At 44.1% G+C, this 18032-nt stretch overlaps 1 protein-coding gene across 4 annotated transcripts in view; it reads right to left on the bottom strand.

Moving 5' to 3' along the window:
* The window catches only part of ERBB4 (erb-b2 receptor tyrosine kinase 4), a 552534-nt gene that overhangs the window by 175661 nt on the left and 358841 nt on the right, over positions 1 to 18032 (bottom strand). For all 4 annotated transcript variants that reach the window (XM_066189450.1, XM_066189451.1, XM_066189448.1 and 1 more), the window contains exon 4: positions 14935 to 15069. In XM_066189450.1, coding sequence (XP_066045547.1) covers positions 14935 to 15069 — 135 coding nt within the window. The remainder of the gene's footprint in view (positions 1 to 14934; positions 15070 to 18032) is intronic.

Raw genomic sequence — 18032 nt, 5'->3', positions numbered from 1 at the left:
GGCAGCAACTGACCTTTCTGTCTCCCCTCTGTATTTCTGCTTCTTCCCTGAAGTCTCCATGCCCAGTGGACATACCCGGCACAAATATTAGTGGGATCCCTTTACAGAGAAAACTCACAGGGTTCATCGAGGAGCACTTACACTGTGGGAAAACACAGAACCTGCTGTGGATGCATCTGTCTGTCCATCCATCCATCCATCAGCTCCCGAGGGCCCAACCCCACCTGCCAGGAGGAACATCCAGCCTGGAGCTCAGTAAGAGTGGAAGCAAACTCCTGCTCACGATCACTTCCAACAGGGACTTCCAGTTCTGCCAGTCAACACCTCTATCTCCCCCTCATGTTCCTCAGCAGATAAGAAAAGAGACAAACACAAATGGAGAGGGACTCAGGGACAAGCAGCTGAAAAGAAACTAGCCTGGGAAACAGGTCTGAGAAATGAAAACCATCCAAGAGATACGCCCTGAAAGACAGGCACAGAAAGAGATACAGGGACAGTGTGAGGGGGACTGGGAACAGAGATAAAACTTAACCAGCACTGAAGAAAACAAAAACTGAATAGCAAAGAGGGATGCATTACCTTGAGTAATGTGGGATGGAGACAACCCTAGTGTGTGCACAGGGACTGGCCGTCTGTTGAGAGCTGCAAAATTACCGAGTATTGCCAGATCCACTGGTGGCAGACAGTTTTGATTTTAAGAGAGATTGGCCACCAGAGGTAAAGGAATAAATGGAAAGTCAAGAAGAGCATGTCAGCAGCACCGAACGGGCTGGGGCTGCTGGATTCATATCTGTTGCTGACAGCTCTGAGCTGATAGGGAGCTCACTGTAACGTTACTGCAGCTGCTACAGAAAAATGTCTTCAGGCCACAGTAATGACTACAGAAAGGGACCTGAGGGGGGTAATGAAGACACTGGTTATTTTTCTCTGTCTGGAGCAGACAGCGCTGGTAAGGCTGTGCGACTCGATGCATTAATTGGGGGTTTAGTCATCCACACAAAATAAAAACCTTCACATGTGACATAGTCTAAAACTTTACAATGATTAAGCAATTAGGAGCTATTAATTATCACTGCTTATAGCTGTTAGCACAGAGCAATCTAAGTGAACTCCCCCCACTGTGATGGTGAATTAGTTCCAATCAGCATCAAATGCTTCCTGAACATGCACACAGGGATGCTGAGCGAACCGGGAGACAAAGCCAGAAGGCTAAAAGGATAGGTCAAGTCATACCTGCTGCTCGGTTGGCTCATCAAGAACAACAAAGCCTCAGGAACCCTTCTGTTGTAATCATTATTGTTAAAGGAATCATCCACAGGTGACCGCTCCTCCTCCCACAGTGCGGCAGGAGCAGAAGAGCAGCCCGGCCCCTGCTAACGGGGGGTTTATCCCAGGATCAGAAAGAAACACATTCCTTCCAGTGGACCATCCCCAAAGCACACAGAGCAGCCCCGGGCTTCTTCAAGATACTGGAGTAGCTCTTATTTTCTCTTTCCTCTGTGGGGAAGGAGAGGGTGCTATTCCACCACCTGTGTGTGAATTCTCACCCAGGGTGTCGAGTTCGGCGTCTTGTTGTCTCCTTTGCTTCTTGTGATGAAGGCTCTCTCCTTTTGGGTCAGCAAGCCAAGAAAAAGTCTGCTCTCGGGAAAGGGAGAGCACAGAGCTGGCAGCTATCCCTCCCCAGGACAGCTCTCCCGACATGGGGAGCTCTTCAGCCCCACAGGGGGAGAGCTGGGCACAGCACACATCCATTCCTGGGCTCATACTCCACAGCTCAGCGGCTGTGAACACTGGAGAGCCATGGAGCTCTCCAGGACTCTCCATAGAGCACCCCTAGGACTATTTCTGTATTTAACTTCATGTATTTAACTCAAAACTTCAACAGAGAAAGTAGGAAAGATGCCAACGAAGAGCAGCCTGGGGCAGTTTCCATTGGGAGGTGAGAGACAGGACGCACAGATTCAAATGCCTTGATGCAAGGCAGGAAACCGAACCCTGCTCCCCCACACCCTGAAGAACTCCTGAGCTGACAATGTGGAGAAAAAGGAGAGAAAAGCCTGTCTTAGTGAGGAAATTTGAGTGTGAGCAGAAGAAAGGTCTGTGAGAGGAAGGCACTGCAGATTCCAGCAGACAGAGACCAGAAAAGCCAGCATCTTCCAAGCTTTTACATTCACCTCAGCATTTCCCCCTGCCTGGGGGTGTCTGGAAGCGTCTCCATTCCCGGTCTTAGCAGCAGGGACTGCCATGCCCAGCACTGACACCTGCATCCTTCCCTACCTGAGGTCACTGCCCACTGGCTCTCAGACCTGGCACTTTCCTGGTGTGATAGCACAGGAAATCCAAACCCCCAGACAAGCAGGGGAACACAGGGGCACCTGTGGCAGTGCCTGGAATAAATCCAGAGCCAGGTCTCTGTCTGCAAAAACAGCAGCACTTACTGCCCAATGCATAGCTCAGCTGAGAATGGAAGGATGCAGATATAAGTTGCTTTTTTGGGGGACAGGATGTGCAGCAGTGAAAAATTCCTGCACCATTAGATGAGATTTTCAAAGGAGGCTCTCAACAAACTCAAACACACAGCTCAGAGCGTTCTTGTGTGAGTTTAATAGCAGCTCCTCAAACAGGTGAAGTCAGTCAATACCACATAAATCAAAATCCTGTCCTGGTCTAATGTTCCTGTAATGCAGCCAAAGCAGTAATAAAGTCCGAACAGAGGGACATACAGTTTTCATTTTTTAAACAAAGTAAAAACCTCAAAGAAAGGAAATCAGAACTTGAAATTGAATTGGCTTTTAAAATTCGTTTTATTCTTTCTTGATCCCACGTAGTGTTCCTAGAATCTGGCAGGGTGTATTTAGAAGTGCTAATGTTTTAATCATCTTCTGACTCAATTATATGGAAATACTAGAAAGCAATTCCTCATTCCCATGAAATCTTGAGGCCAGTTTTAGGCCAGTTTTTAAAGTTTGGATAAGCCTCTTAGTGTGCTTATCCAAAATGTATTTCTGGCTACTTGAAACAAAACTCATGATTACAAAACAACTCTTGGACCACAAAAACCCACTGTTGGAAAATGACCGTTCGACATTTACTCTGATACTTAGATTTAGCGTTTGCTACGCACAAAAATTTAAATAAAATAATCATACAAATTTCAGATTGCAATGTCCTGGACAATCTTCAGTTATCCGAGATCTGCCAGGAGGTGATGCTTTGGGCATGATGGGACTGCCATGTGGGTGTAATACTGCAGGAGTGTGAAGGGACCAGAAGAAAGACCCCGAAGCTGCCCTGCTTTGAGCAGACCTGTGGCCAGAGCCCTTTAGCCAAGCTGTCCACAGGACTGCAACTCCTGTGACAGTTCTGAGAGTTTCTGCCAGAAGAGACAGCCCTAACAAAATTCATAAAAAAACATAGATGCGATAGCAACAAAGGCTCGCGGTGTTTTTGTGTTTGATGAAGGGAGGAGAACGGAGTGTGGGGAGAAGCCACCTGGGTAGTGCCAACACTGCACTCAGCCCTGTGAGGCACCAAGCAAGCCCATCTGAGCAGGGGCTGGGACATGGAGGGCGGGAGGAACACAGCAGCTTCCAGATCCTGCAGCCACTGTTCAGCAGCTGATTTTATACTCTTTCTTTCCTTCCCCTTTCCCTAAGCAGCTCTTTGAAGGCAGGTCATGAGAGCACCTGAAGCTTGCTGTGAGAGACCAATCCCACCCACCCACTCACTCCAAATCTAGCAATCACCATGCAATTAGGCTATTTTAAATATTCTGAATACTTGGGGGTTGTATCCTACTTTCAAGAAACACCGGTGCTTGTGATAAACAAGCAGCCTGTAATGGAGAGAAGTGCTTTCATTCAGCCTGAAAGTCTCTCCCTTGTGCCATGCACTGCTTAAACACCAATCTGCTCATAAACAGGTGCTGTGCAGTAATACATTATATACACACAGGTTGTCATTAACAGATAAGCGTTTGCCAACAGTTGTTGCACACCACTACGTGGAGCCCTACTCCAGTTCTGTAACTACAGAAGCACTGCAATATTTTATACATCAGCATGGTAACCTCTGCCACTGGGTGAGTGACTTTCACCCTGCAACTGCGAAAAGAAGGAAGGAAGAAACTCGGTGAAACTGGCCAGCACTTTGGCAGGGGTGGGGCTGGTTCTGCAGCTGTGTGGTTTTTGTTTATATTTTTGCAAAACATATTTCTCAGCGCTAAGAGATGCCCATGCCTGAGATTCTTCAGAAACTGCAAATGCTGTTTTTCTCTATGCCCATGATTTCTAGAAATCCATGTCTGTAGCAGTTACTTTGTTGGGTTCTGGCAGCGTAAGGAATTCTGTCTCTCACAGCATTATTTTTTCTTATTTGTGTTCATTACTTATTTTTTATTCAGTAACTCAACTGTGAGAGGCGTCGTATTTCCATTAGATGCCACGTCCGCTTGCCTTTCAAATCTGTTTCAAGGGCAGTCACCAATTGACAAATCCCTTCTGAAAATGCTGGCTGAAGGTGTTTGCTAGAAAGCTAAACCAATTCCCTTTATTTAAAACACACTGCTTTGGGTTGAGGAAAAAACATTACAGGCAACTTCAAGCAGTCCAGCTTGTCATTCTAACGCAAATCAAGCTCACTGTACCGCTAGGTTTCATTTATTCCTCCATATTCAGATGCTTGACAAAAACTATTCTTTAAAATCAAATTTTTCTGTTACTGTATTTGCCTTTCAATTCCAGGTAAATAAATAAATTCTGTCTGGACTAGAGATTCCTTAATGGAAGGAAAAGCAGCCTCCATGTACCCTGAACAAAAGGCAGATGTGGGGCTTTCTGTCTATCTAATATAAATTTTTTTCCAACTGAGAAGTCCAGGGAACCGTAACTGCTGCTGAAGTGCAAGTGCTTTAAGCCCATGAAGTGTGTGCCACATGGAAGGAGCGTTCACAAAAGGGCTGAGGTGTTTGTGGCTTTTTATGGAAAAGAACAACTTCTCCTCCTGGCTTTGCCATGGTGATGCTGGCGGCAGGGAACGTGTTCTGTACCCAGACCACCTGTCTGCTGAGGCCCCGTTTGCTGGTCTCCAAACATACATTTAAAATGTTAATTGAACTCCAAGTAATAACCTCAATGAAAGGCTATAATTTAACAAACTCTGCAATAACAAATGTCTTCAGGATATACTTTCTGCAATGCCATTTTCTCTGTAGGTAGTTTCCAATTTAGATGTACACCAAAAAATGATACGCTAGCTATTCTGAAAGGTGGCTTTAAGCATGAATTAGTCACTTCCCTCTTTTCTTTTCATACATAAATATATTGCTGTTACTCTGGCCTTCTGCAGAGCAAAACCCTCATGCTTGGAAAACACACAAAAGGCCTTGCAGAAATAAGTGGACAAAACATGGTTATGTTATCTGTGTCCTGGTACTGAGGGCTGGGGCGGGGGGGGTTGGCTTACAAATATTCAGGATTTAAATGTAATTGTCTCCTGTTACAGAAGCCTCCACTGGGCTGAAGGAAACTTTTCTTTGTACTTTTATTTTTGCTGCATTCACCTCTCCTCAATCCTTACTAACCAATGGCGCTTTTTTTAATAGCTGAGAGAAAGGACTCCATCCTTTTCCTGCTCTGATCCAAAACTCTGTATTTCACTGATCCTGTGCAGAAGTCTGTTTTGAGTGGCCCAGTTGAAAACACTGGTGTGGACAAGAACAGCATTTTGTACAGTTTAGGCACAGCACACCTGAAAACTGGTGTAAGGTCAGGACTTTTGGGAGAGATTGCAAGGATCAGACAAACCCCTACTCTTCATAGCTACCACATAATTACTTCAGAGTTAAACACCCACTGGTTTGACCCGAGTATAAATTTCCAGATAAGTGGCTTTGTGTAAAAACGATCCTTTTCTAATATTGCAACTACTGGTACAAAAGCTGAGTTACTGTGCTGTGTGAAGAATAACGAGGTCACTACTGAACATGAAATCAAGGGGCTGCCCACCTGTCAGGCCTCATTCTGCAGCTGCAGTAAATGCCTGTACACAAATTCACCCACATCCCTTCCTGGCCACTCCAAACAGAGACTCAATACCCAAAGGAGAATATTAAGCTTATCACTTATACAAAGCTCCACACAAATATCTGTGGGGAGACAGATAAAGATAGTACTAAAAGCAGTCTTACCCTTAATATATTACAGCTGTGTTAATTACCAAAGAGTGAGAAGAGCCTTGCCCTCCCAGCCATGGAGGTGATAAAGAATGAGTTAGCTGGTCGAGGGTCAGTTGGGGTCTGCTGGCTGAGCTGTGTGGAGGGAGGGACAGGAGGTCCTGTGAGGGACAGGCAGGGTTAGGTGACTGGAAAGAGTGAGCCAGAGCTGCAGAAGGAAGAGAGAAGGCTTCAGAGAAAGAGCCAGAGCTGTGGGTTAGGGAGAGCAGAGTCCCAGATCAGTCTGGATGGAGCTGGGCACACTTCCCTCATCAGTGTGAGAAGAGCTGAAACACTGAGTCTATAGACTAGCTGCTGCCAGAGATGGACTGACCCTGAGAGCCGTGTGGAGCTGCCCTTGGGATTGCAACAGAGAAAAGGTGTAAAGACTTTTCGATAACAAGGAGATGATACTTGAAGCCCTGTGAAGTTTTCAATGAAGTACTTTGAGTGCAGTGTCTGTCTCGACTTCCACATAAGGGTGACCCCAATGTGATGGGTAATTGGGCTGTAGGGTGAGGTACAGCTGGAGACAGAGCCCAGCAAGGCAGAGAGCAGCAGGGGACGCTGCCAGTCCAGACTTGACACCTGGGGTACAGGTGAGCCACTCGGAACATAATGATGGAGACTCAAGTATTAGGAGAAGAAAACTCCTTCTACCTGAAACACCAATGAACATGTTGTTTGGGTCACCTGGAGCGCTGAAAAATCTGCTTCTTTTTGGCTGCGTGTTTTAAAACTGCTGGTTTGAATGCTTGCACCTGAGAAAGCAAGTGGAGTCTTAACCCACAGAAGGCAGAGCTGCCTTCCCTTGTGTTTTTTGAGAAATTCCTTGACTTTGAGGTGTTAGAAGTCAGCTTCCCTTTGCAAGTGTTCAGCTGCTGACTGGCTGACTGGGATAATTCAGCGCTCGGTGTCAGGCTTTAATGTCAGAATGGAAGAAAATGGCCAGGATGTTAAATGGATTAATCAGTGTAGGCAGTGTGGATTGGCAAAAATATTAATTCTTTCTGTCACCAAGAAAATGTTTGGGGCTATCCTGAAATTAGACTCTCTCCTCAAAAATCAAACATGGCTCATCAATATTATAGCTACACTGGATGGCACAGAGATGCCCATTTACTCAGAGGTCAAGCATTGGGGCATTTACCACAGGTGTCTGTAGACTTCACCCCTCAGAGTTTCACAGAAAAAGCTCTGAATGGGAAAGATCATTGGGTCATTGATTTTTATGCTCCTTGGTGTGGACCTTGCCAAAATTTTGCTCCTGAATTTGAGATGTTGGCAAGAGCTGTTAAAGGAAAGGTAAAAGCTGGAAAAGTAGACTGCCAGGCATAGGGGGCAGACCTGTTGGACTGCTGATATCAGAACCTATCCTACTGTTAAGGTTTATCCCTACCAAGGAACAAAGAAAACTGTTCTTGGAGAATATACGGACAGCAGAGATGCGAAAGGTAAAGCTGGCCTTTTGAATGAAAAATTAGGAGCAATGGGAAACAAAGGAAAAAGAAAAAGAATCTAAAAATAAGGCTGAACTCTAACTGGTTCGGAAGATAAATACAATTCAAAATATTCTGAAGCTGTGAAGATAGAAGACCCCACAAGGACGAGTATTATGTGGGGCAGGAGGGTGTAATGAGCTGGAAGAAACCCTCTGCCCCCACTCTGCTCTGTGCCTAATATATCCAATTACAGCTGGGAAGTCCATTTTTTGTTCCTTTAATTAAAATGCAAAGCACTGGCTAAATGGTAAACATTTAATTAGATTTGTCTCTATGTTTCAATATTAATAAAACACATGAAAAATGCATTAAGACCCAGCTAATTGGGGACTCTCCAAAAGTAGCTGTAAATGAGCAATTATAATACAATTGGGGTGTTGTTCCCCAGGGGTCCCCAGGACTGACACTTCTTAATATTGCAGACAAAGGTTTAGAAATGATTAAAATATCCCAGGCAATAAAGTATACAGAAGAGAGGAAGAGTGAAATCCCAGCAAATTACAGTGAGGAGCAGCCAGTATCAGAGATGAGCCAGGCTGGCGGGTAAGCTGGAGTCACTCACACCAAATGACTTTCATAGAGCCAAACACAGGACTGCGTATTTCAGAATGGAACACACAGGCTGTATTTGCTGGGAGGGAAAAAGGGAGTCTCTAAACCACACAGATATCAGAACTGCCTGAACACCGAATTCCTCGCATGAAGCTGAAACTCAAAGGGTATAGTTTTTACTTCTGTTGGTTATATGAGGAATGACATGCCACACACGCTTTGGCTTCTGCCTTCTAAAAGCAAACCGGAAAATATACAGTTTATATTGATGAGCAATGAAAATTACTCTGGGGCTGAAAAATTCCTCCTTGTGAGAGATGGCAGAGCCTCTATCTCTCCAGCTTTTGGAAGAAAATCAGGAGGTAAGCTAATGACACTGAGAGAAAAAGCTGGCTAGGAGAGCTCTTTGAGCCAGCCAGAGAAAGTGCAAGATGCAACATCTATGATTTACAACTGTGCTCAGGTTAAAGGCAGCCGGTATTATTCCTTTTAATACTGGGAAGTAACCAACTTCTGGAGGGACAGCTGCACTTGTGCAAAGCTCCAGAGCAGTGCCAGGAGAGTGCACAGAGCACCAGAGCCCACGGCCACCGGGACCTCAAAGCCAGGTTGGAAGATAAGCTGCAGCCAGGGAAGTTACTGAGCTCCACACCAGGGAACCTGATGATGTTCCAGGCCTCTGCATACAGAAAATAGAGCTAATGATATTTCAAAGCTCCTTTTGCCCTTGAAAAATGTATGAATCAACAGGCAAAAAAGAGCAAAGCTTTAGAAGAATGGAGTTTTCAAGCAGTGTTTCCCTGGAATACTGTTGCAGCAGGCCTCTTGTTAGAGGGCAGAAATGAGCTGAGACAGACTCCTTGTTTATTACAGCATGAAAAGGGCCCTGGTTTGTTCCTCTTTACCCCTCAGCCATCCTGACTCCAACCTGACTCTGCCTGCACCAAGCTCCTACATAGCAAAGGGGAACAAATGGGCACAGGGCCCCTTACGCATCCAAAGGGGATTGGTTTATTGTAGAAATCACATTATATACCTTTTATCTCTACCTGACGTAACTGAAAGCAAACTGAGACCCAACAGAACTTAGCAGAAAGAAGACACGCATTGGCTGGCCCGCCTGCAGTGCTGCTGTCCACACATTCTACCACGCAATCGCCTTTCTGCTCACACGCTGCCCGTGAGTCCCTCCAGCCTCATTTCCAGCTGATTCTCCCCACTCCTAGCTGCCCCTCTCCCCACAACTGACTTCCATCCATCCAGCCTGCAGCTGGGCCTTTCCCACAGGGCCTTCTGGTGAGAAGAAGCCTTAAACGCTTTTAGAATTATAACCCAAACCCGACACTCCTACTGTAGGTTTCTCTTGCAGCCTCTGACTCCAGGCTTTTGCCCGGCCAGACTGACTGCAGGTTCCAACAACAGGCTCTGACTGCACACCCAGACTGACCTCACTGCAGGGATTCTCTCTCCTCAGGATCCTGCTTCTTCTTCATGATCCTCCTCCTTCACGGCTCCTCCATAATGATTCTCCCACAGCAGCTAACCCAATCCTTTTAATCATGCTTCTTTATTGGCTACAGCTGTGGCTCATCAGGGCCCAGGCTGCATTGGGTAATTAACACGGCTGTTACTTATCAGAGGCCGGGTCACCTGGATTCCCTTCTCCTACAGAACACACTCTGGGATTTACTGAGTCACAGGCAATGAAGACCAAGCCTTTTCTCCCTGTAACTCTGCAGCAGTGCTTCTGCACAGTTCAGAAGCGGGGTGTTCTCACACCACAGGCTGCAATTAGATTCAAAGCGATGACAGAGGAGTGCCATGCTGGGAAGAGCAAGGAACTAAAGTTGTTCTGCCTGAAAAAGTACCTTGCCAAAAATTCCAGCTTTATTCACAGCTGATAGGCACTCAGTTGAAAAGCCAGATCGACAAAGGGAATTTTTTTTCAGAGATCTCACTGCACTTCAGAGTCTGAGCAGAAACTTCAGTTAGGGAAAATGCTGTAAAATGGATGTAATTTTCACAGAGTTTATTCTGCACAACATGCCAACACACAGTCCAGCAATTTTTTTTATTAACTCCTTGAAAAGCAACCTAATTTTTTTTAACTTGAAAATGGAGAGTGATTTTTGCATCCATATTACCCAAACAATCACCAGCTCTATCATGAACACACATCCATGGTTTCAGTATTTTTAAGACCATTATTAACTGATTTGAACATTTGCTATTGGCTATGGAAGTGACCTCGATGCAGCAATTCAAATTCTACAAGCTTCTCTGTGCAACAAAAGCTCCAAGTAAAGTTCCTCTGAAAATTCTGATTTAATACTATGGTCTTTGTCAAATCCCGTAAAAGAGCTCACCTGACAAAACGTGAACCTTGTCCAGTTCCTCCTAACAACAAAACTGAGGAGAACACTGGAGACATAGATGAATGCAACCAGATTTACACTGGACTCTCCCAAAAGCTGCTCAGAGAGCTCTACTAATCTTGAGGCATTTTAGGCATGAAGCCTAATGCTTTTCCCCTGCTTTATTTTCCCTGCTGGGAGCTGCACCTTGGGTTTCTACCTTTGAAGAGCAGAACTCCAGCTCTTCAGTTAAGGGACTGAATCCAAAAAGTGGCTAACAGGGGAACAGGCTCCTGCAAAGCAAGGCTTCAGCATGTTTGGCCAATACTTGAATTCACAGCTGATTTTTAGAAGGAGAGAAAATAGATTTTCAGCATTGCAGAAACAATTTCAGTAACGTAAACCTAAAGGGAAAATTTTGTTCCTTGGAGAGTTAAGTGCTTTTGAGATTCCCACTGCGATGTGCTCAGCTTAAAACCCCAGGCTGGCAGCGCAGCATTCAGGTAAACAGAAGAGGCTGCTTTCAACTTACAACTAATTCCAAAAGCTTCAGCTACAAGATACCAGTACGGGAAGGTGGTGCAAGCAGTAAATATTTCAGTGTGTGTATGAGTCAAAATGCCAGGCACAGTCCTGGGAGAGCTGAAGCACGTGTGGTCCCTGGTGCAGGGTTTGTTTATCCAAGCGCTGCCCCAGCAGCCATTTACTCTGCATCTGAACAGTGACACTGTGTCACTCAGAGGCCTCCAGCATGAGCTCTTCTGCATGCATTTGATCAGAACCTGAAGAAAAAAGGAGAAGCAGCACTCAGGATTCACGTCTGCAGTATTTCTGTCAGTGTTTAAGACACCATGGCCTTTTCAACTGGCTCCTTAACACTGATGTGACAATGAAAGCCTGTGAAGAAGGGAATCAGAGAAGCTTTATTCCCAGAGCTCACTGGCCATATTCTCTGCTGTCTAGCACTGATGTGAATGAAGGAGATTGCCAGAATTGGCAGATCCAAGGTATGAAACAGGCACAGAGGCAGGGGACTGATTTTAGTTCTGAGCTTCTTCGTTTCACTCCGCCCTTCTGTCTTCCTCTGCTGATTGCACTGGAGCAGCGAGGGAGGGTTCAGGTGAAATTACCCCTGAAGTCAGACCATGATCAGCTTTCCCAGGTGGCTGGGGACGGGAACAGCACGGGCACGTGCAGTGTCAGCTCCCTGACAGGGCTGTGCCCTGAGCTCCCCCACACACTGGTGCCCAGGTGTGCCTGGTGTGACACTGCTGCAGTCACTCTGGCCATGGCCAAAGTCCAGCAAACATGGGCGTCTTCTCTGAGGCTGGGCACTTGTTCTTCTGCACATGTAGACACCTCTGGGGAGGCTTTGTGTCCTCTAGCGATGGCTGGAAACAATGCCAGTGATGCCAAAGCGCCATGCTGTGTTGGGTGCTGTTCCTGCTGGAACGCTGATGTACCAGATTCGGACACTCATGGCAGGTCACAGCCTCTGTCCCTGGACATACTCTCTGCCAGGGATCACTGCTGAGGTGCTCAGTGGAACAGCCTTCACAATTCCTGGGGCAGAAGGTACCCTCCAGTCCTGCCAGTCATGGCTAAACATGGCACGTGATGCTGCTAGCCAGGAGATCTTACAGGATCTCACACTTCCACAGACTTCCCTGAATTACTGCTAGGATGGACTTTGCTGAGCTTCACACAGCAGGTTTGGGTTGGTTCACATTCCCTCCTACAAAGGTTTATAGATAAACAGTAAAACCCAGCAGTTCTTTCCAAAATATTTTGACATTGGGATATTCTCAGTAATGCCAAGCAACACGTACTCCTGTAGTTCCAGTGGATTTAGCCAAGATTTCCATTGGATAGGAGACACCTGAGACTTAAACAGTAAATACATACACATGTATTTGTGTGTGAAAAATCCAGAATCCAGAAAAGCACGAGTCACAGTCTGTGCAGAAAAGATGGCACTGAGCATCATTTGCAGCAGTGGAGAAAAGCAAGGCTGAGCACAGCAAGTACTCACACTCCCTGGCAGGTTGTGAAAAGTGACGTGAGCCAAAATTGAGAAGCGTATACCTTATTTAATGACCTTCTTCCCCAATCTCCAGGGTTAAAATTCAATGTCCATTTCTCCAAGTCTTATGCGTGTGCACAGTACATGCATGCACCCACACACAGACAGGTATTTAATAACAGGCTCTTTTAAATGGTGATTTCTCTACCTGAGTTCTTTGTTAGCCAAAGCCTTAGGACCTTTTTAAGCATTCGTTGGCTTTTTGTATAATGGGGTTTATATTTTCACCTATATAAGCTGTGAAGACAGAAATGGCTCGGATTAGCTAATTTAATCAAATTTCACAGGACTCATGAATTGTACTGAGATGGGATTGAGTTTCTCAGAAGAGACTTATGTTTATTAAATTAAATGCAGTCCAGTTGTGCACTGCTTCATCCCAAGCAAGGAAAAATAGAGTAAAATTTGTGTGGCTGTCTTAATAAAGCTGCCTTGGTGCACAGCTCTCAATCATTATTGGAACAATGCTGTTTATCTTATTTATCAAGCACAAATGGCAAAGCACAAATTGTTCCTTCCTTATGTTTCAAAACTGGACTTTGCTACATACATTCTTTCATCTCGCTGTGTGTGGGTGCTAACATTTGCCTTCTTTGCTTTCAGGGTGTGATCCTAAAAGTGCTCAGAGTGGATCTTGTTCCAGTTCTTCTGGAGTCACCAGTAAAACTTTTGTTACCTCAAAAAGAGAGTAATGATGTTGGTTTCTTTTTTAAAAGAGCAGAAGCATTTGTCTTCAAGAACTGAGAAAGGTTAAAAGAAAACCCGATAACAGAAGAAAACAGAGTAAGAACGAAGTCTTTTTCTTAAAACAATGACTCATAAAAGGGTACAGGCATTCCCTCACCTTCAAAGGTTTCATCAGTTCTGCCTAGAACTGATCATCAGCAGTGATGAGGGTTTTTAAGATGCAAATAAGAGAGCTGGCTGCATTACAACTATGTCAGGTTTCCAGCCAGGAGGCAGAAGTGATGAAGCTCAGCTCTGGAGCTGGGATGTGGAGGAGCAGTGCAGCTTGGCAGGCTCCTGGAGGATGCCTTATCTCAAGTACCTGTGCTCTGGTATTAAGTAGAACAGATGAGATATACAGGAGCAAGTCAGCTTTCTATAAAATCTATTACACCACAAAGCATCTGGTTAAAAACAAGTTGCTGCTTAGAAATTATGGGGACTCATCAAACGGTCCCTACCCAGAGTCTCAACATTTCATTTTTTTTTATTGAGTTCCCAACATACAAGAGAAGAAATGAAATGTTTCTTGGCTGTAGTGAAAGCTAGAGAGGCAATCAGTCATTTATACATCCTCAGGGGACACCTTCAGGTATGGAAAGCAATCCAGAATGTCCCCATATCCGGAATGCTCAGAACAATATGTCTACTGTGGTGCCACCTCTGACACCTGATATAAACTTCTTCCCAGCCTGCCTCTGAATTTCAATGTTGGTACATCCTGAGGGTACTGTTTAATAGTACAGCATTCATTCTGAACGCAGTTTACTCCATTATGGGATATTTTGCTTAAACACTCTTTACCCCTGTTCACCATCATTCACTACAATTCATTATTGCTGCAAGAATCATAAGAATGATTCACTAAAGGCGAATAATTCTTGGGAAGGGAAATAGAGAAACTCTAGATATTTCAAGTGTGGAATGGAAAGCATTAAAATAAAGAAAACATAGTAAAAAAAGAATGATTAGTTATATTGTGAAGAACACCCCATCCTCTGCAAATTCTCTTCAGTGATATACACAAAAGACAACAGGATAAATATTTCTTTGAGGTTCACTTCTCATCTAAAGTCAAAATATCCATGAGTTTTCACCATAATTACTCCAGCAGCTAATTATGATGCCATAGACAGACCATTGTGACTCAAGGACCAGCCTGAGCAGCAGGAACAAATGCAAAGCAAACAGGAACGTCTGTGCTTCCACAGCACCACAATGGCTTTAGGAATAAAGAAGAAAAAGAAAACGCAGATAAGAGAAAGCAGATGAGAGAAAATTCAGAAAACCTATGATGTTCACAAATACCCGCTATGGACATTGTTTTTGAGAACAGGCTAAGTGGTTCTCCAAGCAGTAGCCAAACTTAGAAAAAAAATGCAGGGAACAACGAGAGTAAAATTTACCAATATAATTGTAACAGAGGATCAGGGAAAACTTGTGGCCATATTTATTGTATCTCATGCTGAGGGGATGACAAGGCTGAGAATAAAAAGCAGTACTTACATCCTGAGCTGCCATTGGTTGGAACCAGAGTGAAGTTGGAGGCCCAGGGGTTCCGCACGATGTCTTGCCAATGAATGGTGTCTGCAAAGCAGAGGAATTTGTTCTGGCCAACATACACCCCTCCATTCAGTATCTCTGCGCAGAAGAACAAGAGAACAACGTACTTGTAAGACTTCAGGCAGCTGATTACATCTCTTGCTAAATGTGTGTTGGAGAGAGGGCACGAAATTTAAATGCAAAATAAAATTCTCACTGTAATCTCATTTCATAATCTGAAAACTGGAGGACAAGCAGCTCACAGGATTTGTAAACAGGAACCCTTTAGCAGAAGAAAGCTGATGAAGACTGACACGCAGTTGGTTACCTTTTGTTCCAGTGTGATCATGTATGGAACGGTTCTGTATTTTGTGGGTAAAATAACCTTCAACACTCAAATGACTTTAAAAAAACACAAGCAGTCAATCACACTATACTCCATTTCATTAATTTGCAGAAATGCTTAAAACTTGTAATAAAGAACCATGCTGTGATGAGGCCACAGGGCACAGGAAGTGGCCAGCCAGCACGAGGTCTGGAGAAGATGCAGCCTGTGCTGCTGTAATACCATCATCCAAAATACCCAAATACTCCATAGCAACGATCCAAATCTCAAACACTATGATCCAAAAGTTCTGGGGTTCTTCTTAGGCTGTGGGGCTTTTGTGTGTTTTCTTGGGGTTTTCGGGTTTTCTTTTTATTTTCATATTTATAGCAGTTTGTTTAAAAAAAAAAAACAACAATGCTCTGTTGCCCTATCTCTAAAGACTTGATTTATCAAATCTCAACACGAAAATGATCTTACAGTTGTTGGTTGTAGCACCAGGGTTTCCTCTGGAGCAAAAGCTTTTTTTCTTACTCCCTAAACCCTTGTTCAAATTCACAATTCCTCTACTTAACCTGTCTCTTTGATTTCCAAAGCAGGAGACAATGCATGTGACTTTCATGAAAGTTAACAGGAACTAGGAGTCTAAAATTTTCAGTGTCAGAGCTTCAAGCCTCAGCAGAGAAATGCTGAAGGTCAGTTACTAATGGGACCTTGGAATGACACGAAGTGGTGCTGTAGAGCCAGGAGTGCCACACATCTCACAGAGACATGAAGAGTAGCAATTCCCGACTGGCAGCAGCAATGATTAAGGCAGTCTGATAATCCTCATCTGCCAGGAAAACCTTTAAAAGCTGTAGTGGGAATGCAAACGTTTACACACACCAAGGAAAAAAATTACTGTGTCTCATTTCTTTTTTTAAATTTCAGGGTTTACAGGCCACAGCATGTAAACGAGGCTGCCCCCAATCAAGGAACGCATTAAATAAAGGATCATCTCTAAATACATCTTTCCACCATATTAATCAGTATTATTATTTCTTAGAAACTTTTAGTTTAAAAGGTTGGCTTTTCATTGAAAAGAGGCTTAGAAATGAAAACAATGATGATAATCTGATACAGAAAAGTAGTCCAGATTAGAGATATAGCAATGATCTGTCTGTATAATATTCTTAAGATCACAGAAAAAAAAAACAAAACCATACAGCATCTGTTAACAATTTTGCACTGGGGAGAAAGGGGGACTTAGAAGAACACTTGAAATCATGATTAGTGATGATTTCCCAGCTACACTGGATTACCTAATCCATTATGGCCCAGATTTTGATTAAAAGTAACATAAAAACACTGAAAAACTGCAAAATCTACATTTATAGCTCCTTAAACACACAATTCCACACAGTTCCTCTATCAGCTGACACACTGAACTGGCATCATTCTGGGTTTCAAGAGCATCCCCTGATGACAATACCTATCCAGATTTCTTTCCTGCTACGAACTTTGACACATTCTTGTATAGCAGGATCTTAATCTAAAAGTAATTCTAATAGTTTCAGTTTGTGGAAAACGACTTTTTTTCCAGCATAAAGGTAACCAGGAAGTGTACCACACGCTGTACCTTCAGGGAAGCCAACACCTTCCACTGTGATTTACCAAAAGAAACCACAAAAATGCTCTGGCTTGCTTCATCCCTGAATAGCAAGAGCTGTTTCTGCTGTTTTTCTCCTGAAAATGGGATACAGTACCTCCATTTTCCCTGCACGGCACCGTTTTCCACCAGGGACAGAATTAAAGTTTCCAGGTGATTGATGCAGTGATGTGCAAACAAACCTGAGTAATATCAAAGGTGGGCTCTAGTGGATATTAAGTAATACTGAGTTGGGAGTTTAGTACAATCTTTAGAGCGCTTGTCTTTGACTCTTCCTGCTCCCTAGGGGCCAGACTCATTTCCACTGCACCTTCCCAATCCAACCTGCTATCCTCCTTTTCTCTATACCAAGTCCTCGGTGTGTGTAAATCAGCACAGATGCATTGGCTTCACTGACTTAAACTCAAAATGCATTTTGCACTTCTTTGCCCTGTCTTGGCAAGAACAATGCCTGGGAAGAGCTAATAAACCCTGTTACATGTTAAGCAAATGAAGCACAACTGTAATCAATATACAATGGAGCTGCTGTATAATGAACTCATCATCATAAAGTCATCATCCCTTTTTAATTTACAGCCCTGAAAGTGAGAGATAAAGTTAAACAATGAACAGGAGGAGAAAGGCAGGATCTCTGCCCGTGCAGGTGAGCTAGCAATGGAAGCCAGACAAAAAGAGGTTTCTTCTCCTGCGTGCAGCACCTGAGGTGCCTCTTTGCTCAACTCTTTCCAAGGCTGGAGCAGAAGAGAGAGTGCCAAATCCGTGAGTGAATTTTGTGGACAAAGAAGCCCCAACCCAGACTGCTCAGAGTGAAACATATTCTAAATACCATTTGGGGGGGAGTATTTTTGTCTTCTAAAACAATTTTTTTGTGACATTGGAAAACTGTTAGTCCAAGCATGACCCCGCTAGCAGCAAGTGCTACCCTGGGGCTTCCACCCTGGCTTTTGCCATTTGTTTCTGAAGTGAGTGACAAATCTTATCATCTTCCTTATTAGAGCTCCTCTACTGGCTTATAAAAGCAGTATAATTCTGCAACCAAAGTTACACGAAAATAAATCAGCATGTGTCCTTGCCACTGAATTCTGTCAT

Source organism: Chamaea fasciata, unplaced genomic scaffold (genome assembly GCF_029207755.1).
Source record: "Chamaea fasciata isolate MVZ Bird 193981 ecotype frontalis unplaced genomic scaffold, bChaFas1.0.hap1 SCAF_8, whole genome shotgun sequence".
NCBI classification, from domain to species: Eukaryota; Metazoa; Chordata; class Aves; order Passeriformes; family Sylviidae; genus Chamaea; species Chamaea fasciata.
Note: the sequence above shows the minus strand (reverse complement) of the source record. Positions and strands in the feature narration are given on the sequence as shown.